The sequence below is a fragment of the Eriocheir sinensis genome, chromosome 6 (assembly GCF_024679095.1).
Source record: "Eriocheir sinensis breed Jianghai 21 chromosome 6, ASM2467909v1, whole genome shotgun sequence".
In the NCBI taxonomy this organism is placed as follows: domain Eukaryota; kingdom Metazoa; phylum Arthropoda; class Malacostraca; order Decapoda; family Varunidae; genus Eriocheir; species Eriocheir sinensis.
This window is the reverse complement of record NC_066514.1, coordinates 17,983,017-18,007,125: the sequence shown is the minus strand read 5'-3', so window position 1 is coordinate 18,007,125 and position 24,109 is coordinate 17,983,017. Positions and strand designations below refer to the sequence as shown.

The 24,109-nt window shown below is 47.4% G+C and overlaps 1 protein-coding gene across 1 annotated transcript; it reads right to left on the bottom strand.

The window, feature by feature from the left end:
- Positions 1-4,622: 4,622 nt before the first annotated feature.
- Positions 4,623-18,405, bottom strand: LOC126991127 (protein RRP5 homolog). The gene is given in 18 exon segments (XM_050849881.1): positions 4,623-4,837; positions 5,246-5,411; positions 5,773-5,926; positions 7,169-7,371; positions 7,868-8,007; positions 8,009-8,094; positions 8,529-8,669; positions 9,246-9,308; positions 9,364-10,116; positions 10,606-10,879; positions 11,933-12,093; positions 12,658-12,847; positions 13,281-13,461; positions 13,755-13,872; positions 14,182-14,322; positions 15,386-15,526; positions 15,698-15,740; positions 18,238-18,405. Coding segments are annotated over 17 exon segments (3,108 nt in total). The 5' UTR covers positions 15,734-15,740; positions 18,238-18,405; the 3' UTR covers positions 4,623-4,677.
- Positions 18,406-24,109: the final 5,704 nt, after the last annotated feature.

The window sequence follows — 24,109 nt, the reverse complement described above, 5'->3', positions numbered from 1 at the left end:
TGTTGATACCTTGCAGGAGTTTATCCAGGCCAACATCGTCGCCCCTGCTGCAACGGACGCCTCATCACCCTCCTCACCTGCACTCGATGCCCAGCCACCTTCCGAAGAAGGCACGTCACAGGGAACCGGTAGAGCTGACGCTGAATGCTTCACCCCCGTGAGAGGAGGAGCCAGACCCGCCCCTAGAGCCATTTATCCTACTCATTGCTACAACAGATTTGCCATACTGGAGGAGGAGGACGAGGAACAGAGCACCTTCTTGGTCGGTGACTCTATGATTCGCCATCAGGTGGTTGAATTCTGTGGCAGAGTCCCCCGTCGTAGGCGTAACTACTGTTATCCTGGAGCTGGTGTTGACGACATCACAGCTGCCCTGGACGAGGTCTCCGCTGTGGCCTCTAATGACTCACTCTTTGTTCTCCACACAGGTACAAACGACGTCACCACGACCCGGTCTGAGGAACTGCTGGACAAGTACCGTAGGCTCATCCAGCAGTATAAGTCTAAATCCCCTAATATTATGATTTCAGGAATTCTACCACGGACATGGGATGAGGGCGACTTCTACAGTAAGGCCTTCAGCCTCAACAACCGCCTGCAGACTCTCTGCGGAGAGCTTGACGTCGAATTCTTTAACGCCTGGAACGATTTCTACGGCCAGAGTAGACTTTTCCAAAGGGACGGCATACACCTGTCCCCCATCGGGGCAGCCAGATTTGGAAGGCTCCACAACAACGCCGTACGTAACGCCCGAACAACAAAACACGACTCTCAGCCACGTCCTTCCATCCCGCCCGTGTAAATAGACACCATACACCGCAACAGACTCGTAACATTGAACCCTCCAGTACCTCTATTACCAAGCTTCAAGATAACCTAAGAGTCCTTAGTTTCAATGCGCGTAGCCCAAGAAACAAGTTTGATGAACTGCGATGTCTTGCTTTGACAGAAAACTTTGACGTAATTGCTATAACCGAAACATTTATTGACACCACTAATATTGATTTAAGTTCCGAATACAACATAGATGGCTACATATTCTTCAACAATGATCGTGTAAACCGTAGAGGGGGTGGTGTCGCCCTTTTTGTCAAAAGCTACTTGCAACCTACTGACAAAACACCAAGAAACAGTAACGTTGAACATTTGTGCGTGCGAGTAAACATTGCAAAAATCAATTTAAATATATCTGTCACTTACAGGCCTCCGGGGCAATCACTTGATGGCGATCTTGAAATGTACAGCGTCTTAAGGCAGTCACTTAATAACAGCGACTCACTGATACTAGGAGACTTTAACCTCACCCATATCGACTGGGCGACACTGTCGGGTACAGAAGGTGAGTCCCATAGAATGATCGAATTTCTAGAGGAAAATTATCTAAGCCAAATGGTTTCTGAACCAACTCGACAAAATAACATACTTGACCTTGTTATAGCGACCCAAGATAACCTAGTCAGTAATGTCACGGTAGGAGAACACCTCGGTTCCTGCGATCATAAACTAGTGCGCGTTGACATTAGAGCTCAAACATCGGTGATTGAAAATAAAGTTAAGGTGCCCAATTTCAAAAGAGCCAACTTCGTAGAAATCCGACGAAAACTAATAGATATGCAACTATCAGATGACGGCAATGCAGAGGACGCCTGGCTAAACTTTAAAAATCACTTACTCACTCAGCAGGACACATTTGTACCCTTGTGCGAGAAGCGAATTAACACTAATAAAAGTCCACCGTGGTTTAATAGCGAAATTAAACACTCAGTCAAGGAGAGAAAATTGTCTTACAGGTTAAAGAAAGACCAAAGCACGCCCGAAAACATTAGACTTTACAATGATGCAAGGCGACGAGTAAAAAGATTAGTGCATCAGGCAAAGCGTAGATATGAAGAAAATATTGCAGCCAACTGTAAAAATAATCCGAAATCCTTCTTCAGTTACATAAACAACAGAAAGGCGATCAGAAGTGGAATTGGACCTTTAACAAACAGCGACGGTGCACTAGTGACTGACAGCCAACACGTTGCAAACCAATTAAATAATTACTTTTCCTCGGTGTTTAATAATAACAGTCCTCCCACCACCACCACCAACACCAGTACTAATGTATATCCCGAGCATGCATTGTCTAACTTTGAAATAAAACCCGATGAAGTCCTTAAAGCCCTTAAATCACTTAAAACAAATAAAAGTCCTGGACCTGATAAAGTATATCCAACTCTGCTGAAAGAAACAAAGAGCGAAATACTCTCCTCCCTCACAACCGTATTCAATATGTCCTTGCGACAAGGCATTGTCCCTTCAGATTGGAAAAAGGCTAACGTGACACCGATTTTTAAGAAAGGAGACAAAAAAGTACCAGGTATTTACAGGCCCATTAGTCTAACTTCGGTTGTAGGTAAGCTACTTGAGGGCATAATTAGAGACAAAATTGTGAGTTACCTTGAAAGCCACTCATTAATTGGGGACTCACAACATGGCTTCCGAAACAAAAGATCCTGCCTATCAAATCTATTAACCTTTTATAACGACCTCTTCACTGTTTATGACGTAACCAAATCACTGGACGTAGTCTATCTTGATTTCAGAAAGCGTTTGATAAAGTCCCGCATCATAAATTACTTTACAAATTAAAGCAAATAGGTATTGACGGTCAGGTAAACCAATGGATCGCGAATTGGTTGAGCAACAGACAACAAAGAGTGGTGATTGACGGATTTAACTCAGAGTGGGCACCGGTCACTAGTGGCGTCCCTCAGGGTTCGGTTCTTGGCCCAGTGCTCTTCATTATTTACATCAACGACGTGGATGTTGGACTCAATAACCGCATTAGTAAATTTGCAGACGACACAAAGATTGGTAACTCGGTTCTCACTGACGAAGACAGGCAAAGCCTCCAAGAGGATTTGCACAAAATTTCAGCTTGGTCGGATAGATGGGAGATGCCCTTTAACGTAGACAAGTGCCAGGTCCTTCAAGTTGGAACGAGGAATAAGAAGTTTGATTACGAAATGCGCGGCGTTAAACTCAAAAGCGTTCAATGCGTCAAGGACTTGGGGGTCAAAATCGCGTCAAACCTCAAATTCTCACAGCAATGCATCGATGCAGCAAATAAAGCGAACAGAATGTTGGGCTTCATTAAAAGAAACTTTTATTTAAGAATAAAGATGTAATACTCGCTCTACAACAGTTTAGTCAGACCCCACTTGGAATATGCGGTACAGTTTTGGTCTCCCCACCATGCAAAGGATATTGCTAAATTAGAAGGTGTTCAGCGTCGGGCAACGAAAATTATCCCCTCCTTGCGCAACAAATCCTACGAAGAAAGGCTTTCTACCCTTAACATGTTCTCTCTTGAGAAACGTCGCCTCCGAGGAAAACTGATCGAATGTTTTAAAATACTTAATGGTTTCACGAATGTAGACAGATCAACATTGTTTATGATCGATGACACTTTGCGCACGAGGAACAATGGCGTAAAACTCAGATGTAGACAAGTAAATTTAGACTGCACCAAATTTTTCTTCACCAACGTTGTAGTGCGAGAATGGAATAAGCTCCCATCATCAGTGGTCCAGTGTAACACGATTGACTCCTTCAAAAATAAGCTCGACCGTCACTTCCTTCAACTTAATATCAACTAGAGTAGAAATGCAACGTTTTGGAGTCTTCTGATTAATGTAAAATCACTTAGGTTTAAGGACAGACCACCAAGTCTGGACCATGGGGTCTGTGTGGTCTGATTTTCTATGTAAATCTATGTAAATCTCTCTCTCTTTAAACATGGGGAACTAATATATTTTGACTTTGTGGGATATCTCTCTCTCTCTCTCTTCTTCTTCTTCTTCTTCTTCAATAATGATACTTTTGCTTTGATGGAGGGAAGGATAGGAGAGAGGGAGGGCGAAGAAGATAAAGAGGGGGGAAGAGGAGGAGGAGGAGGAGGAGGAAGGGAGGGCACGGGGAAGAAGGGAAGAGGAAGGTATAATGGAAGGGAAGAAATGAGAAAAAGAAGGGGAAGAAGGAAAGGAAGGGAAAGGAAGAAGGAAGGAAAAAGGAAGATACGTTGAAGGAAGAGAAGAAAGAATTATATAATGAAGGAAAGGAAGGAAGAAAAAAAGGAAGATAGATTGAAGGAAAGGAAGGAATTGTATAATGAAAGAAAGGGAGGGAGGGAAAGGAAAGGAAAATAGATTGAAGGAAGGGAAGAAAGAATTATATAATGAAGGAAAGGAAGGAAGGAAGGAAGGAAGGAAGAAAAAAAGGAAGACAGATTGAAGGAAGGGAAGGAATTGTATAATGAAAGAAAGGGAGGGAGGGAAAGGAAGGAAAGGAAAGGAGAAAGAGAATGAAGGAAAGAAGGAAGGAAAGGAAAAGAGGAAGAGAATGAAGGAAAGGAAGGAAATGTAAAAGGGAAGGGAGGAAGAAGGGGAGAGAAAGGAAGGAAGGAAAGAAGGAAGGGAGGAGAAGGAAGAGAGGTACACACACACACACACACACACACACACACACACACACACACACACACACACACACACATCCCCCTCCTCTTAATCTATTTTTAGGATTTTCAAAACAAAAAATATGAAGCAATCATTTATTTATTTCACTACCAATAAAATAATTTTCATGGTGTATTTTTCTTCCCCATCTTTTCCCTTCCCTTCCTTCTCTCCATCAGTGGATCGCAGCCGCCACAAACTTCTCCACCCTCCGCTTGACCGCCTCCACGCTCTGGGGTGTTCCGTGCTCCTTCTCAAAGTCCATAAGCTTCTTGAAGACGAACCGCATCTTCCGGACCCTCAGCTTCAGGCCCGTCATGCGCTCCAACACGTTTCTGTGTGAGTGAGTGAGGCAGGGAGGGTGCGTGAGTGAGTGAGTGAGGGAGGGTGCGTGTGTGTGTAAAAAAAAAGTGAATAAACAGCTGATTCCACCTTTCACATCAACTAGGTATTTTCAAATTCCAAAAGGAGATGAATCCAGTACCGAGGAGTAACATCACCCCCTGAAAAACAGCCTCCATGTAAAAGTTGACCCTCAAGTCTATAAAGCAAAAATGTTGCCCAACAAGACCATGTCATTACCCCACTATATTCCTGTTGATCGTCCCCATAAAACTTTTGACTGAGGAATAACAAAGCCCCTTGACAAACAGCCTCCATGTAAACGTTGCCCCTTTAGCCTTGGCCTCAGCAGAATCTATAGAGCAAGAATGATGCCCACGGTTACATCACACCAGCCTCACCTTGCCCCCTCATTGTCCTTGGCCTTGGTGAGCAGGTCCACGTAGACACTCCAGATGTCCAGCCTCTTCCAGTAGGTGCTGAGGAGGGACTCAAACATGGTCCGACCGCGCTCGGTCTCCCCAAAGCGAAACTCAAGCTGGCCAAACCGGTTGATGAGCTCCACATCTGCAACACGAGAAATGAGGCCCTTAGATAAAGCCTCAGTCAGGAGTTTTAATGTTTTTTTACGGTAAGGGAAGCAGCTCAAAGGGGGGGGGGGGGGGGGAAAGCCTGCTAATCACTGCTCCTATAAAACAGAGCTTAGAAGAGTGGCCAAAAGAAAGGTAAGTTTCAGGAGAGGTGTCTTGATGGTACATAAAGTCTAGTGTAGAAGACAACAAAGTATTCCTAGGAGCTGTAGCCTTGGTGTAAAGAAGGCTGCTGACAAGGCCCCAAGGAGTGCACTACATGGGGCTTTGAGGTGACAAAATGCACTGGAAGGCTGGATAAACTAAGTGACAGCTTTGAGTGACGAAGAGTGACTCACGGTCCTTCTTGTCGAGAGAGCGCAGCGCCAGCCCAAAGAAGCGACGTCCCTCCCCAGCCATGTTGTGACTGAAGAAGAAGAGTCCCGCCTTCACCCACACACTCAGCTCCTGACTGAACTTCTTGGACATGTTGAAGTACACCCTCTCGGCCTCCTGGAGGGACACAACGCCATTAGCACCAGAAGCTTATTGAAGGCTACTGCTAAGGACATAAGATAGAGTTGACCCCTTGACTGCAGATTTCCTACAACATCACCAAGCTACAGGAATGGAACAAAAAGTGGCAGCCACAATTCAATGAAGAAAAATGTAAAGTCATGCACCTTGGGAGGGGATATCCAGCACACCAATACCACATGGGAAACACACACTCCACTATCCACCACAGAGGCAGAGAAAGACCTGGGAGTGTATGTGACCAGGCTACCAGTGAAGGGATATCCAGCACACCAAGACCACATGGGAAACACACACTGCACTACCCACCACAGAGGCAGAGAAAGACCTGGGAGTGTATGTTTCCAGGCTACCAGTGAAGGGATATCCAGCACACCAATACCACATGGGAAACACTGCACTATCCACCACAGAGGCAGAGAAAGACCTGGGAGTGTATGTTTCCAGGCTACCAGTGAAGGGATATCCAGCACACCAATACCACATGGGAAACACTGCACTATCCACCACAGAGGCAGAGAAAGACCTGGGAGTGTATGTTTCCAGGCTACCAGTGAAGGGATATCCAGCACACCAATACCACATGGGAAACACTCCACTATCCACCACAGAGGCAGAGAAAGACCTGGGAGTGTATGTAACCAGGCTACCAGTGAAGGGATATCCAGCACACCAATACCACATGGGAAACACTCCACTATCCACCACAGAGGCAGAGAAAGACCTGGGAGTGTATGTAACCAGGCTACCAGTGAAGGGATATCCAGCACACCAATACCACATGGGAAACACTGCACTATCCACCACAGAGGCAGAGAAAGACCTGGGAGTGTATGTTTCCAGGCTACCAGTGAAAGTCTAATCCGTGCCAATCGCAGTGGACAGGTTAAACACGCCTAAGCTCTCAAGATGGTACAACTTGATTCCTCAGAGCTATAGATCTTAGCAGCTGCACCTCAGGCTCTTAAATCTTTGTCTAGAAAGTAGTATTTGCCTGGAGTGACACTTGACCAGCTGTGACTCATATCCTCATGTATTACTGTGGCTTCTGCTCCCAACATTTTTTTTACAGCAAGGAAGCAGCTCAGGGGCAAAATAACAAATAAAAAGTTATTCAGAAAAAAAAGCCTGCTAATCACTGCCCCTATAAAGGAAGATGTGACTGTGTGCTATGAGAGAGGCATCCTAGAAGTTACCACCAGTGTTGTCGTGAGTCACCTTGAGTTTGTCGCTCTCAGCATATACCACGGCCATGGCCAGGTGGACCTTGAGCCGGTCGTTAGTAGCTAGCGCCTCCCGGTACGCCTCGGCCACAGACTCTGGTCCGCCGTAGAGCACCTCCAGCCTCAGCGGGACTGTCCACATGTTGAGGCGCTCCTCCTCCTCCTCCTCTTCCTGTGCGTCCATCACCTGCAGGGACTCTGGGGACATGCCAACACAGCTTCACTATGCTGCCCAATAATCCAGGGCAAATTTTTCCTATTCATTTTATTGGAAACTCTTTCTTTCACAACTTGCTGTCCAAATAATAAGCAGCGATCCACTGATGGAAGGAAAGGGAAGGGAAGAAAAAGAGAAGAATGAATGGAAAGGAAGGGGAGAAGAAAATGAAGAATGAAGGGAAGGGAAGGGAAGAAAGAAGTGAAAAATGAAGGAGAATTAAGAATGAAAGGAAGGGAAAGGAAAGAAGAAAATGAAGAATGTACTTTAATGTGAGAGCTGTGTTGAGGGTCTCCTCCTGAAAGAGATCAAGTCACAGATAGGGACATACACACACACAGAGGAAAGTGCTTCTAGAATTTACTTGCAAAAGGAAAGAAAGAAAGGAGGCACTGCTTAACTCTTGCACTGGGAAGCTGTACCTCAAGGTGGAAACTGGAAACTGATGAGCTGTAGCAAATTCTAATTTTTTTTTACTCATGAAAGGAAAGACAGTGCCGGCTAACTCTTGCATTAGTACCTCAAGGTGGAAACTGATGAACTGTATCCACACGGCTAACGAGTTTGGACTACCCTGGAGCATGGCCTCATAGTCCATGGCTGACTGTGGCGAGCGCCCGCCCCTCCTCCAGCCGCGAGAACTGTTGCTCCTCCTCCTTGGACTGGGCTATTATTTCTGACTTCCGCATTCTCTTCTCTTTCTTCTGTTAGTCATAGAGAGAAAGGTGCCTCAGGATAACATAGGGGAGTGAGCTATGGGGCAGTATGAACCTAAATGCACATACTTATAAGGTAGTAAACAGACCCCTTCATATCTTATCCTCTTTCTGTTAGTGTTAGGAGGAAGGGACATGCCTCAGGATAACAACTAGGATGGATATATGGGGCAGCATGAACCTAAATGCACATAGTTATAAGGTAGTAAACAGACCCCTTCATCTCTTATCCTTCTGTTAGTGTTAGGAGGAAGGGACATGCCTCAGGATAACAACTAGGATGGAGGTACAGGGCAGCATGAACCTAAAGGAACATATCTACAAGGGAGACTCATCTTGGTAGTAAACAGACCCCTGGAAAAACAACACACATCAACAGGAGATCAATTTCACTTTATAGGACAGAATCAATCAGCACAAACCTTTGGCACGTCTTGGTCCTCACCGTCTGAGGAGTCCATGAACTCCGGCGTGTCGGGAACTTCCCACACAAGGCCCGTTCCCAGTGTGAGGCAAGGCTTGGCACCGCTCACTTCACCTTCCACCTCACTGGCCTTCATCTCCTGGGAGGGGAAGACAACACTGTTTGAACTTTGAATGAAGATATATTCAGGGCCGGATTATCCTATACGCCAAGTACACCATGGCGTATAGGTGATAGTGCGTGAAAGTCGGGATGGTAAGAATTTAGGACTAACCGCGAAACTCGAGAGGGCACTGTATATTCTATGCTCTTATGCTGCTGGTGCTGAGTGCTGAGAGGGAACATCAGGTTATATGAGGAGCATGTCAGACCTGGGTATTGGTGCATTAAAAAATTGTGCAAGGCAAGCCACTGATCTCAGAGAGTTGTGTGGGCTTCAGAATTTTGTGAGTAGGGTCGTGAGTGGAAGAATGTTGGGAACCACTGCTTTAGATACCTATGTGTAACAGTGTGTGTGTGTGTGTGTGTGTGTGTGTGTGTGTGTGTGTGTGTGTGTGTGTGTGTGTAATCGTATGTCCATAAATCTCCATCAAGAAAACCTACGAGCGCCATGAGCTGAAACGTAAAAAAAAATAATGATAATAATAAAATAAAATCACATAAAAAATCAAATAAAGGTTGTGTATGTGGAACAATAGTACATGGCATCACCCACCTCGCGGCTGTCCTCGCTGGGAGAGCTGTCGGCCCCTTGCTCCACCCCCTCTTTGGCCTTATCCTGAGAGGCATCTTTCTCAATTTTTGAGAGTGAGGGTGATGGGTGAGCCGGGCACCTTGCTGAACACCACGGCATTCATGATCTCGTCCCCTTCCTTCAGCACCTCCCTCAGCAGCTGGCACTTGCTCGGGTCATCCGAGAGGTGGTGGACAGGTATGGAAGCCTCGATGTTGTGGGGCAGGACAGTGACTGTGATAACGTGCGTCCTCACCTCGTCCACCACACACCTGACTCTTGCTCGCACCTCAACCTTCCTCGCTGACTTGGGCGCCCCACTCAATGGCTGAACGTCCTCATCAACCAGGAGACTGAGGGTGATGTTCTGCTTCTCGGGGGACACCTTGAGGACCCTGCAGCGAACGACTTGTCCCTCGTGGAATGCCGAGGCTAGACTCATGCCCGACTCAATGCCGACCTGCGACCTGGGGACGAAGCCTTTCACGTCGTTTTCACGTCGTTTCACGAGGAGGCCCTGCGGCAGCGCCTTGATGACGTAGCCGATGGTGAGAGTGTTCTCCGCCTCTTGCGAGTACTCGGTAAGAATGGGCTCCTTGGCTGTAACCATCTGGGACCTGAGGGTCAGGAGGAGGTGCTGTCTCTTGGAGTTGACCTTGAGCACTCTGGCAGTGACCTGGTCCCTCACGATGTGCTTTCACTCGGGGTGCTTCATGGGGCCTTCCGTGAGGTGCAGTGAGGGCACGTGGCCGCTCATCAGCTTGCTCACCGCCAGCCGTGCGCCGTTGCTGTCGTAGCTGCTGACGGTGGCCTGCACAACCTGCCCGGGCTGCAGCTCACTGTAGGCAATGAACTGAAGAAGAGGAGTGTCACTTATAGAATGCAGATACTATTATTATTATTACTGAAATACAGGAGAGGACATTTAGGGAATATATATTGAAAAAAAAAATGATATGCCTTGAATTCACAAAGCAATGAGCTTAATGAGAATAATATGTCAATCATGGTATAGTGTGATATTACTATTACTGAGACCCATAATATGACATCATGCAAAAAATAAATAAATAAAACAAATGATATCCCTTCAATTCACTGCAATAAATTCCAAAGTACATTTAAGACCAAGTAACATACTGAACAAGTGGTTAGTGGCTCCACTCCCCCTAAACCCAATACCTTAACTATATATGAAAGAAATTCCTTGCGTCCGGACTGTCTGTCTTTTATTATCAGTAAAGGAAGCAGATCATGTGTGTGTGTGTGGAGAGAGAGAGAGAGAGAGAGAGAGAGAGAGAGAGAATAATGGCAGTCTAAGTCCCACTAGTAATCCACTCACCTGCCGCTCGAGGACAGACTTCTGCAGTGTGACAATGAAGAGTTGGTCCATGTGGTTGTACTTGAGGAGGCGACACGGGACCTTCTTGCCCACCCGGATGTCTCGGTTGATGTGCATGAGGACCTTGGTGTTGTCGCTAATGTGGTTGGCCGAGCAAAACCCTCGAGCCTTGCCGCCTAAACTCAGGAATATGCCACTGGGCGAGGACTTGTAGATCTCCGCCTCTTGAACGATGTCTCCAATCTCATGTCCATCCCTGGGGTCCTTGGCAAGGCTAAAAACACAAAAACATAACCATTATAGATTCCAGTCATGGTGGTGGCAGTATGTACAACTGACATGCATGCATTTGGTGAAGCATCTCAGCTATTAACCCCTTGGCTGCAGATTTCCTACATAAGACATCACCAAGCTAAAGGAATGAAACAAAGAGTGGCTGCTACAATTCAATGAAGAACAATGTAGTCAAGCACCTTGGGAGGAGAAATCCAGCACACCAATACCACATGGGAAACACTCCGCTACCCACCACAGAGGCAGAGAAAGACCTGGGAGTGTATGTTACCAGGCTACCAGTGAAGGGATATCCAGCACACCAATACCACATGGGAAACACTCCACTACCCACCACAGAGGCAGAGAAAGACCTGGGAGTGTATGTTACCAGGCTACCAGTGAAGGGATATCCAGCACACCAATACCACATGGGAAACACTCCACTATCCACCACAGAGGCAGAGAAAGACCTGGGAGTGTATGTTACCAGGCTACCAGTGAAGGGATATCCAGCACACCAATACCACATGGGAAACACTCCACTACCCACCACAGAGGCAGAGAAAGACCTGGGAGTGTATGTTACCAGGCTACCAGTGAAGGGATATCCAGCACACCAATACCACATGGGAAACACTACACTACCCACCACAGAGGCAGAGAAAGACCTGGGAGTGTATGTTACCAGGCTACCAGTGAAGGGATATCCAGCACACCAATACCACATGGGAAACACTCCACTACCCACCACAGAGGCAGAGAAAGACCTGGGAGTGTATGTAACCCGGCTACCAGTGAAGGGATATCCAGCACACCAATACCACATGGGAAACACTCCACTACCCACCACAGAGGCAGAGAAAGACCTGGGACTATTATGTTACCAGGATACCAGTGAAAGCCAAATCCATGCCAATTGCAGCAGACAGGTTAAGTCAGGATATGAGAACTGATCAATGCTACACTCAACTAACAATATAGTTATTTAAGCCTCATACATAAGGCAGTACATCAATAAGCTTTGACACCAGCGACAGCATTCCGTACTCACCCCGTGGTGCAGACATTCTTCTGGAGGGTGAGATGAACCACCTTGCTGAGGGGCACGACGCACAGCACCCTGCCCCTCACGCTGCCTCCGAGGCCGTACTGCTGCAGCCGGTCAAAGGGCTGGGCCAGGTGCGGGGGGTTCACCACACCATCCAGCCCCGCCTACATGAGGGTGAGCGCGTCGCTTCGTATCTGGGGAATGGTTGGAATCCAGGTGTCCATTAAAAATTTATGTTTCTAAATACAGTAGTAGACCCTCTATAAGTACGCAAGACATGTACCAAAAAAATTCATACAAAATGGAGGTGTTATTTCAATGAGATTTATTGAGTGTGTGTGTGTGTGTGTGTGTGTGTGTGTGTGTGTGTGTGTGTGTGTGTGTGTGTGTGTGTGGAGTCAGCTCAAGGGAGTACTATACTAAAATCCTTGAAAATAAATGCATTAAATTTAATTAGATCTTGATTCTCTCAATGCAGTATCAGAATAACTGCAACTCACCTGTTTTGGTGGGACAGGCTAACAATGTTCTAATATTAGGCTGTTTTTGACATGGAAGTTCATATGTAACTTGAATAATAATAATAATAATAATAATAATAATAATAATAATAATAATAATAATAATAATAATAATAATATCAGCCTTGGTAGTGCAGCAGCTGTCTGGCCCTGAAGGGGAAGAAAATAGATACATTGCTGATTAGGGAGTTAGACAAGAGTGCCTACCTTTGAGATGGTAGTGTTGACGGCAGTGCCCGGGAGCAGGAGTGCCAAATTGGTGGTGTGGCTTAGGTCCAGGGTTGCTGAGCTCACTGCCTTGGGGTTGGCACTGAGGGTCAGGCGCAGGTTGTCTTTGGTGTCGCTCCCAAAGATGTTTGTTAGGACGCAGCGTAGCACACTGCCCACCCAAGTGTCTCTGTAACGGTGCGTGTCAGTCAGTCAGAGAGTACATGACTGTTAAGAGTGGGATAGACACATAGCCCATCCAACCTCATGAGGGAAAATAAGGACAGTAAATGAAAAGTAGAAAAAGAAGAAAAATAGAAAGCAAAAGAAGAAGCAAAAGAAGAGAAAGAAAAAGCAGCTAAAAAAGAAGATGAGCAAGAGAGACATAACAAAGGGATTAAAACATAAAAGTTTGGGGACACAAACTGAGGAAAGAAGAGTTGGCAAATATTGTTGTTCATTGTACTAGAAACTATAATGTACAAAGCATGAAACAGTAATAGTATGACAAAATGCTTACTCTAATGAAGCCACAGTCCTTGTAAATGATTCAAAGCTGCTCTTTATATGCCAACAACACCAAGAGAGAGAGAAAAAAATAAGCGTAAAACAATCTATGGCACCTACGAGCCTTATCCGTGTCCTCCCTCTTGAGGAACGCTGCCTTGATCTTGGGAATGCCTGTGTCCATGACATAGCCCTTGTCCTCCAGGCTGGCCACAGCACAGGGCAGCACCAGACCCTTCTCCAGGCACGATGCTGAGATGCCAAAGTTCGCCTCATTGGGCATTAGTGTGAGACTCACTGTGGACAGGGAGGGAGAGGAGGGATGAAGGTTACTGGTTGGTGCAGGAGGCAGTATGTTGAAGTCTGGCAGCATTGGGCACTGGAGAGGCTGAGGCAATGGACATAAATCATTGGAAGTGTATCATTGACCGTCAAACCTCAGAAAGATTATGGGAAAGTATGTTGTTAAACAGAAGATGATGAAGGAGAATGATGATGACAGGTCTAATGCCATGTGTGTGTGTGTGTGTGTGTGTGTGTGTGTGTGTGTGTGTGTGTGTGTGTGTGTGTGTGTGTGCAGGCCAGCTCACCCCAGGTCATGTTGTTGACCTTCTCGATGGACACCACACTGCACACCACATGCTGGCCTGGCTGATACAGCTCCTGCAGGGCCTGGATTTCCTCCTCCCCCTCCTCATCATCCTTCAGCTGGAAAATGCAAATAAATAGAAAAATTAATGATCAGGTCACTGTGGTGGAGTGTAAAGAAAGACTCCAATGACACACAAATGCTTATAGACATATCAAAGGGGGAAAAACTGTGCTGGTGTATTTTAGCCTTGAACTTGAGCACATTCAAGGTGTCACACAAGAATGAGCAAGATAAGAGTAACAAAATGAAACCTAAAATAATTTGTAAGGCAATACAAGAAAACTCAATGAGTGTACACAGTCACTCACACAACTCATGACCATTCTCAGCAATACTAAGGTAAAACTGTCCTTGGCAACCCTCACCTTGGACAGAGGAGCCGTGTAGGGCCGAGAGATGTGTGCCAGGCTGATGCTGCCCACCAGCTTATGGGGCAGACTCACCACCAGCTCATAGTCCCTCACCTCCAACACACAGCCCAGCAGCACCTGGCCAACCGTCAGGCTCTGCAGGGGAACACACACACACTCACAACCACACCAGAAAATGATACTCCATAGGATATAATGATGATTTACAACTGACATTAACCCCTTGACTGGGGATTTCCTGCAAGAAGACATCACAAAGATAGAGGAATGGAACAAAAAGTGGCTGCTAAAATTCAATGAAGAAAAATGTAAGTCATGCACCTTGGGAGGGGATATCCTGTATACCAATACCACATGGGAAACACTCCACTATCCACCACAGAGCCAGAGAGAGACCTGGGAGCATACGTTACTAAGCTACCACTGAAAGCCAAATCCGTGCCCATCGCAGCAGATGGGTTAAAATATGTTACATTCATGCTAATTTTTCTTTTATTAATCTGGGCTTAGAGCAGGGGTTCCCAACCTGGGGTACATGTACCCCCAGTAGTACATTTGCACTTTTCAGGGGGTACATTGGGTCCGAGAGAATAACCACTACTGTACAATACACGGTGTTGTAATCTGCATTCATATTGCACAATGTCGTGTTTTTTCAATTTCCTCATTTTAGTAAGCAAAACTGTTATTTAACTTAAATTATATCATCAGTTTACACATACAGATTTCATTATAAAAATAACATCAAAATATTACAGTTTCGTGGTTTTTTCCCTAAATTTCCCAAGGGGTACAGAGGAACAAAAAGGTTGGGAACCCCTGGCTTAGAGGGATACAGCTACATATCATTATTTTGCTACTCTGTCCTCCACCTCTCACTAAACATTTTAATCTGTCACTTCCAGGGTTAGCCATCTGCATTACTGTGGTCTCTTCAACACTGATCCATTGCCACAACCTTACTATTCCCAATGCTGTAACGGCAAAGGAAGACAGCCATCCCCCATCCACAGACTATTATTATTATTATTAATGAGATTCATGAAACTGCATCACGGGAAAAAGAGAAAACTGATATACACACAAACAAAGTCTATTCAATATGCAGACACTGATATGAAAAATTAAAAATGAGACAGTGACAGAAGAGTAAGGAAAACAATAATAAAAAAAGTACCAACAGAGCATTAGTCTATACCTTGTAAGTTAACGGCTGGACATCAAGGGCAGACAAGCGGTCAGCCTTGGGTGTTTTCTTCACGTGGACCTCTCTGTCTCCCTCCTGCTGCTTCTTCTTCTTCTTGCCTTTACTGCCTTTCTTTTCCTTCTTGACCTTGACCTGAAATGAACAGAAATATGTTTGGAAAATTCCTTGTCAAACTTAACCAGTAATAATGGTGATCAAATTACAAGGCTAGGTATATATAAAAAAAAAATCCAGATGGAGACGGAAACAAGAGAAGTGAATGACTAACTAAAACAGAAGAAACTCGGTATTTGTCTCACTCACCGAAAACAAGTCGCCTTTCTGCTTCAACTGTGTCATGGCTCCCCTGTAAGACAAGGTAATATGATGTAGTAATAATGACAGCACAACAAAATGGTACATTAATATCATGCACACGACCCTTCCAGCAATGTTATGGCTACTACAGTCATCCTTATCTCTGCGACACACAGTCCACCCTATTCCGTAACCACACCCACCATTGGTCGGAGGGTGAGTGGGCGACATCATCGACCATCTAGAAAAGAAGAATGCCTTAAACGAGGGACAGCACGGATTTAGGAGAGGTTGTTCCTGTCTCTCACAGCTACTGAAGCACTACCTAGGAATACTTGAGGCAGTGAAGGATCGTAGGAACGCAGACGTCATCTACCTAGACTTCGCCAAGGCCTTCGATAAGGTGGACCATGGGCTACTGCTACACAAACTCAGGGCTCATGGTATCAGTGATAACCTAGGAAGATGGAGCCACAGTTTCCTCACAGGCCGAACTCAACAAGTGTCAGTCCAGGGCAGTTTATCTCGACCCAGCCCAGTCAAAAGTGGCGATCCTCAAGGCTCGATGCTGGGACCACTCCTGTTCCTGGTCATGATACAAGACATTGACCAAGACCTCCAGCATGCGCAGGCCACATCCTTCGCAGACGACACGAGGGTCCTTAAACATGTACAAGCCCACGGTAACACTGCCCTGCTACAAGCTGACCGAGACCGGGTGATACCTTGGGCAGAGGAGAACAACATGCTGCTAAACAGTGACAAATTTGAGGCACTTTAGATATGGCCCACTACAGGAGCTGAAGACCACAACAAGGCACATCTGCAACCAGCAAACCATCGAAATCAAACACCACGTCAAGGATCTTGGAGTGTATGTGAGTGATGACGCCACCTTCACATTGCACTACGACAAGATCACAGCAACAGCCCCAAGACTCACTGGTTGGATACTCCGTACCTTCAGAACCAGAAAACAGGACTGTATGCTGACACTGTGGAAATACTTGGTGCTCCCTAGGCTGGATAATTATGAATAAAGCCTCCCTTACACTTCCTGAAAAGCAGCGAGCCTCTCCGCCACTCACACCCGAACACGACAAACACCGTTCATTCACAACACTTGAGTAGTACTAATGCGACGTTGCCGGTTGGAGGGAAGGCTCACCACAGTGGGTGCAGGAACTCATTTCTGCAACTGTACCACCTGGAAAAGTGGCTGTCAACAGTACCTGACCAGCCACCAACGCCAGGTGGCAACGGAAATGGTCTCCAAGGCACAAGAGGAGAGGAGCCAGTGGGAAGCAGCGGAGGGGTTAAGATTCGTTTTAGGTCCGTGCCAGTATCTCATTACCTACCTTATGAAACATCAGTATCTCTTCATATATCTTTTCTACAAACCTTCAACACTCATGGAAACGCTTTGAAAATCCAATTCAAGGACTTTTTTTTTACTCTTGAAAATAGGGGATAATGTTTACGAAAGCGCGTCGCCTCCTCTGGTGCTGGCCGCGGCGACGCTGCAGCGGGTGTTGCGAGAAATACCTCCTCGCTGAAATAAGTCCCCCCCTGGTTAGAAGGGGGGGTCAAGGGGGGCGCAGCCCCCCCGTTAGTAGGTCGTAAAGTTCGGTTGGAGTAGTTTAAATATGCTCCCCGACCCTAAGCCCTCTGCGAGCTATTTTGCGGCTGCGGCGGCTGCAGCGTCGCCGCGGCCAGCACCAGAGGAGGCGACGCGCTTTCGTAAACATTATCCCCTATTTTCAAGAGTAAAAAAAAAGTCCTTGAATTGGATTTTCAAAGCGTTTCCATGACTGTTGAAGGTTTGTAGAAAAGATATATGAAGAGATACTGATGTTTCATAAAGTAGATTATGAGATACTGGCACGGACCTAATACGAATCTTTACCTAGCGGAGGTCCACCTCAGCTGTGTCCGTAGTCGACGAGATTCAACAAAGTAAGTAAGTCACTGCGGCACCCACACCTACCAGTCCCTCCCCTCTCTGCGGCACACAGTCCACTCGGGCATACATCCACACCCACCAGTGGTGGGAGGAGGACTGGGTGTGGGTGACTGGTGGACCACCAGGCACCCACACCTATCAGTCCCTCCCCTCTCTGCGGCACACAGTCCACTCGGGCATACATCCACACCCACCAGTGGTGGGAGGAGGACTGGGTGTGGGTGACTGGTGGACCACCAGGCACCCACACCTATCAGTCCCTCCCCTCTCTGCGGCACACAGTCCACTCGGGCATACATCCACACCCATCAGTGGTGGGAGGAGGACTGGGTGTGGGTGACTGGTGGACCACCAGGCACCCACACCTACCAGTCCCTCCCCTCTCTGCGGCACACAGTCCACTCGGGCATACATCCACACCCATCAGTGGTGGGAGGAGGACTGGGTGTGGGTGACTGGTGGACCACCAGTCATTGCGGCACCCACACCTGCCAATCCCCAGCATACAGTCCACCCCACACCCACACCTGCAAGTCCCTTCTCTGAAGCATACCGTCCACCCACACTCCCAGGCAGCAGTCACCTTTCCCTGCGGCTTCACACCGGCACCCTGAAGCAGTTCCTTGTGTGTTACGGGTCTTGGCAGGCCATGGAAACACGGCTTGTACAGGAACACACGGCAGTGTTTATCATGTCCCCCACGTGTTCACCTCACCACTGCCCTCGTCCCGGCCCGTCACCCCCGGCGGCTCTGGCCTCGGCTTCTTCTTCTCTGCTGAAATCGGCAACTCTTGTATGTTGTCGCCAAAACCTCCTGTCCTCTGCATCCACTTCGTCCAGAGCCAGCTGCCTCATGCTCACAGATACTCACAGATGATGCTCTGGAAGAGGCCTAATTAAGCCTGTGGCTCCAGCTCAAAAGCCAGTGAATCTCTGTTTTCCTCTGGCCTCGGCTTCAATAAACGGCCGTTGTTAGTGATATTTGCATGTAAGATCTTCATTTTTACATCTATGGGTCGTTCACATGTTCCACTGTACCTATAATGTGTGAAAGACTTTAGATAAATGATTTATTCTCGCATTGGGATCAATCAATGGGATCAAAAGCAATTATTTACAACGAGGAAACACATGAAAACCTAGATACCTCATTCCAATGTGCTCACAGGTCTTATAATTACTGAAATAAGAACAAAACAATGCAATCAACTCTCCAAGGACCAACACTAGGGAAATAATTATTATTCCTCCCTTAATTCTCCCTTGTTGTTTACCTGCAACAATAAATTATCAATCAATCAATCAATCGTTATTGCTCCGTGTCGTGAGTAACCAACTGGTCTTACACGTATATATAGGCCACACACACACACACACACACACACACACAGGAGTGTTTGGATGAGTGAAGGAAAGGAGGGAAAGATGGTGGGATGGAGTGTGTGTGTGTGTGTGTGTGTGTGTTAGAACGAGAAAGAAAAAAGAAGGAAGAGAAGGAAGAAAGGGAAGGAAATAAAGAAAATAACAGAATAAAAAGAAAAAGATGAAGACGAAGGAAAAAGAAAGTAAACAAGAACAAAATGAATGAAAATCGTAAAAAAAATCCCTGCATCCCTTCCCTCCTCCTCCTCCTCTTCGTGACTCGACAAGAGGAAGAAGAGGAGGAAAAAAGAAGAGGAGGAAGATAAGGAGGAGGAGGAGGAGGTATATGGGATCAATTGAACAATTCCCCCCCCCCAGACCGCTCTGGTGGGGCAATTCTTCAGTTGGGCAGAGTTGAGGGGCAATTCTTCAGTTGGGCAGAGTTGGGGGGCAATTCTTCAGTTGGGCAGAGTTGGGGGGCAATTCTTCAGTTGGGCAGAGTTGAGGAGCAATTCTTCAGTTGGGCAGAGTTGGGGGGCAATTCTTCAGTTGGGCAGAGTTGAGGGGCAATTCTTCAGTTGGGCAGAGTTGAGGGGCAATTCTTCAGTTGGGCAGAGTTGGGGGGCGATTCTTCAGTTGGGCAGAGTTGAGGGGCAATTCTTCAGTTGGGCAGAGTTGAGGGGCAATTCTTCAGTTGGGTAGAGTTGGTGGTGGGGCGAATCTTCAATTGTGAACTCTGGGGGGGCGATTCTTCAATTGATCCGGTATATATAGTAGTAGGAAGAGGAGGATAAGGAGTAGGAAGAGGAGAAAAGGGAGAAGTGTAGTAGTAGTAGTAGTAGTAGTAGTAGTAGTAATAGTAGTAGTAGTAGGTGGTCCCGAGGTTTTGCCTGATGATGACAAGGCGCTGGTGTACTATCGCCGAGCCGTTATCCCCACAAGGCTGTTTTCTCGTCAAGGTGCACGGGCTGTTTGCTCCGTCACAATGACAATGTAAACCTTTTAGCGTCACTGCAGTAACAGCAGTGACTAGTGGTGACGTTGACGCCTTCACTGTGAGGACATGACAAGCTGCCGCGTCCACCTTCAGGGCAGGACAAGTGAGCCTGGCAACGCCCCCGTCCCTGGTTGTGTCACCGGCCAACAAGGAGTTCCTGCCTCTGTGGGCGGCGGCGATAATGCTACGTACATTAATGCCGCTCCGGCGGTGGCCAGCCGTGCGCCTTGAGTTGCTCGAGTCCCCCCTGCCGTTCTCTTTGGTGGCGTCACGCGTGACGTCACGTCGCCGCCACAACAGGATTCTCCTCCATGGTGAGGCTCTGGGGGCCGGGCCTTCGGGTGTGTGGATGCAGGCCGTGTGTGTACACGCAGGGGAGTGTGCCAGACGAGACCCCGGGGCTGCCAGGCCCTGCCACGGCCTGTTGGAGGCCCTGGTGCAGGCCGTGACGTCACGCCAGGGGAGGAGCCACGGCCGGGGAAGGGTGAGTCACGGCCTGGCCGCCCCGGTAGGTGCTGCCCTCTGTCCCAAAACACGCGGCGCCAGGCAGGGGCAGCAGCACGCCTGGAGAAGAAGAGGAGGAAGAAGAAGAGGAAGCCAGACCGCCACAGGCTGCCGCACGCCGCCAGCAGGGCGACTTTGTCCCGCCTTCACGGGGCGGCGGGGCTGGCTGTGGGTCACGGGGCGGCGTGTGTTAGCCAGGCCATTCTTCCAGACACAAGGAGGGCTGCTCACAGCGTGCGGGGGCGCGGGGTGCCCCGTTTGCTGCCTCCGCTGGGTCACGCGATGTCGTGAGCCGAGGTTTACTCGCCCCGTCCCCGTGAGTCCGTAGCTGCCTGGGTGCCTCGCGGGGCGGCCAGCTTTTGCTGTACGCGTAATGTAGAAGCGGCAGCGTGTGTGGGGGGGCTGTGGTGCCCTGCCAGCACCGGGGCGGGGCAGGGCAAGGCGTCTCAGGGCACAGAGGGGCGGCCAGCAGGCCGTCGGCTGCTGGTGGGGGCGCGGCGCCGCGTCAACACCCACGTGAACCACTCACGACGGTGTGTGAGTGTGTGTGTGTGTGTGTGTGACACTTTATTTACAGCTATTTTTAAGCCATTCAAAGATAAACAACAATAATAGATAAAAAACCAAGAACTTCCCCTCCTCCTCCTCCTCCTGCCCCCACCCACCTCCTCCTCCTCCTCCATCTCCCTCCGTGTTTTTCTCTCCCTTCCTCGGGCTGAGAATTTATGTGCGCGTCGCGCCTCGGAATTATCTCGGAAAATAAACACGACCACAGAATTCCGGCCAATATTTCCCGCCAGGACAAATAAATACACGGCCTACAAGACTCCGAGGAAGGGAGGAGGAGGAGCAGGAGGAAGTAGGATGAGGAAGGAGGAGGAGGGATAGCTAGAGGAAGAGGTTTGGGCAAGAGGATGACACCGGGATAGGAATAAGAGGAGGAGGAAGAGAAGGATGCTAAAGTATAGGGATTAGGAAGACGGAAGAAGGAGGAGGAGGAGGAGGAGGAGGAAGAGGAGGCTGTCATAAACTTCCTAACCCTTCCTTCCCTTCCCTTCCCTTCCCACAAATGAATGGGGTTGGACCACATGACAAATAGTAACTTGCTAACCTTCGCCTCATTTCTGACGCCTCAAGAAACACAGATTTGTCACGAAACCACAGAGATGGGGAGGGGAAGGGAGGGGAGGGGAGGGGAGGGAAAGGAAGGGAAAGGTAGGGAAGGGAAGGGAAGGGAAGGGAGCGTAACCTGACCCCACAAGTGATCACTTACACACACACGCACACACACTATTACAAGAGCTCACAAAGGGTCCTATTCTCAAACATTTCGGGGTGTTGTCGTTCTGGTGTCGGGGTGTCGGGAAAGTGCCAGGGTTTCGGGATGTTGTCGGTGCTTGTGTCGGGGTGGTGTGAGTCTGTTGGGGGTAGTGTTATGGTGTCGGGAGGGTGTCAGGTCATCGATGTGTCGGCGCCCCTGGCCGCACCATCTGGCGGCATAAATCTCCTTCTTGTCCGTGCTTCCTCCTCCTCCTGTCAACATAATGTCATTAAGTTAACGTCATTTAAGAGTTATTTACCAAGACACAGAGAGGAGGAGGAGGAGGAGGAGGATAGAGCAATATAGAGGAAGAAAAAAGAAAGGAAGGAGGGAAAGAAGGAAGGAAGGATAGGAAAGAAGGAGGAGAAGGAGAAAGGAAGAAGAGGAGGAGGAAACATTAAAGGTAGGAAAGAGGAAGAGAGGGAGAAAAGAAGAGAAAAAACAGAGGAAGAATAGAAGGAGGAGGAGGAGGTGGAGGGGGAGGAGGTAGGCCTAAAAAATAATGAAGGCGTTGACAATTCGCGTGTGTCTTAAATGAACTGACTGACTGACCATTTTGTAACAGTAGTCTCTCTCTCTCTCTCTCTCTCTCTCTCTCTCTCTCTCTCTCTCTCTCTCTCTCTCTCTCTCTCTCTCTCAGTAGATTAATTAAAAATACCACCTGAAGTGTGAAGAAGAGGTGTGACACGCGCCCCCAAAGGTATGACCAGCCGAGCGAGGCCAGATCACCCCCGTCACACCTGGACCCTATAGTGACGACAGCTCCCCCTCCTTCACCCCCCTCTTCTTCTTTTTCTTCTTCTTCTCCTTCCGTCATTCTCCTGTGATTCGCTCCTCTCAAAATTCACATATATTAATCCTCTCTATCATTTATATCATAGTCTCGTCTCTTCCTCCTCTTTCTTCTCCCTTTTCTCCTCCTCTTCTGGAGACATGATCGAAGTTTATAAATGGATGAAGGGCTTTATCAAGACTGATATTATTATTTTGGAGAGAGAGAGAGAGAGAGAGAGAGAGAGAGAGAGAGAGAGAGAGAGAGAGAGAGAGAGAGAGAGAGAGAGAGTTACGTCTACCCATCTAGTCTGATATTATTATTTTGGAGAGAGAGAGAGAGAGAGAGAGAGAGAGAGAGAGAGAGTTACGTCTACCCATCTAGTCTGATATTATTATTTTGGAGAGAGAGAGAGAGAGAGAGAGAGAGAGAGAGAGAGAGAGAGAGAGAGAGAGAGAGAGAGAGAGAGAGAGAGAGAGTTACGTCTACCCATCTAGTCTGATATTATTATTTTGGAGAGAGAGAGAGAGAGAGAGAGAGTTATTTCTACCCATCTAGTCTGATATTATTATTTTGGAGAGAGAGAGAGAGAGAGAGAGAGAGAGAGAGAGAGAGTTATTTCTACCCATCTAGTCTGATATTATTATTTTGGAGAGAGAGAGTTACGTCTACCCATCTAGTCTGATATTATTATTTTGAAGAGAGAGAGAGAGAGTTACGTCTACCCATCTAGTCTGATATTATTATTTTGGAGAGAGAGAAAGAGAGAGAGTTATGTCTACCCATCTAGTCTGATATTATTATTTTGAAGAGAGAGTTACGTCTACCCATCTAGTCTGATATTATTATTTTGAAGAGAGAGAGAAACCACAACACTAACACAACACCAATAAATCACTGTATAATCTGTTTTCACCCCGGAGATGCGCACTGAGGCCGCGCGCACCTCTGGATCACTCCCCTACACACAGGCTATACAAGTGAACAGGGTAATTACTATATATTATTACCCCGGAGATGCGCACTGAGGCCGCGCGCACCTCTAGATCACTCCCCTACACACAGGCTATATAATTGAACAGGGTAACCACGTGTAACTATTTTACCCTCACGTCAACAAGTTTCAAAGGCCAAAATGGCGCGCAGTTAAGTTTTCCTTAATGATTTTTTAGGCTCACAGTACAGAGGAAGGGTCAAGCTGTCACCAGGGTCACAAAACTAACCCTGGAAATGCCCATGACTCCTTCGAAAGCCTTGGCAAATGTGTGTTTTCTTTGGTTCACGGTAGAGAGGAAGGGTCAAACTGTCACCAGGGTCAAAACACAGCCCCTAGAAATGCCCACTACTCCTAGGAAAGCATTGTCAAATATGTTTTCAGGTTCACGGTAAAGAGGAGAGGTCAAACTGTCACCAGGGTCACGAAACTACCCCTGGAAATGCCCGAAACTCTTAGGAAAGCCATGTCAAATGTGTGTTTTTTTAGGTTCACAGTACAGAGA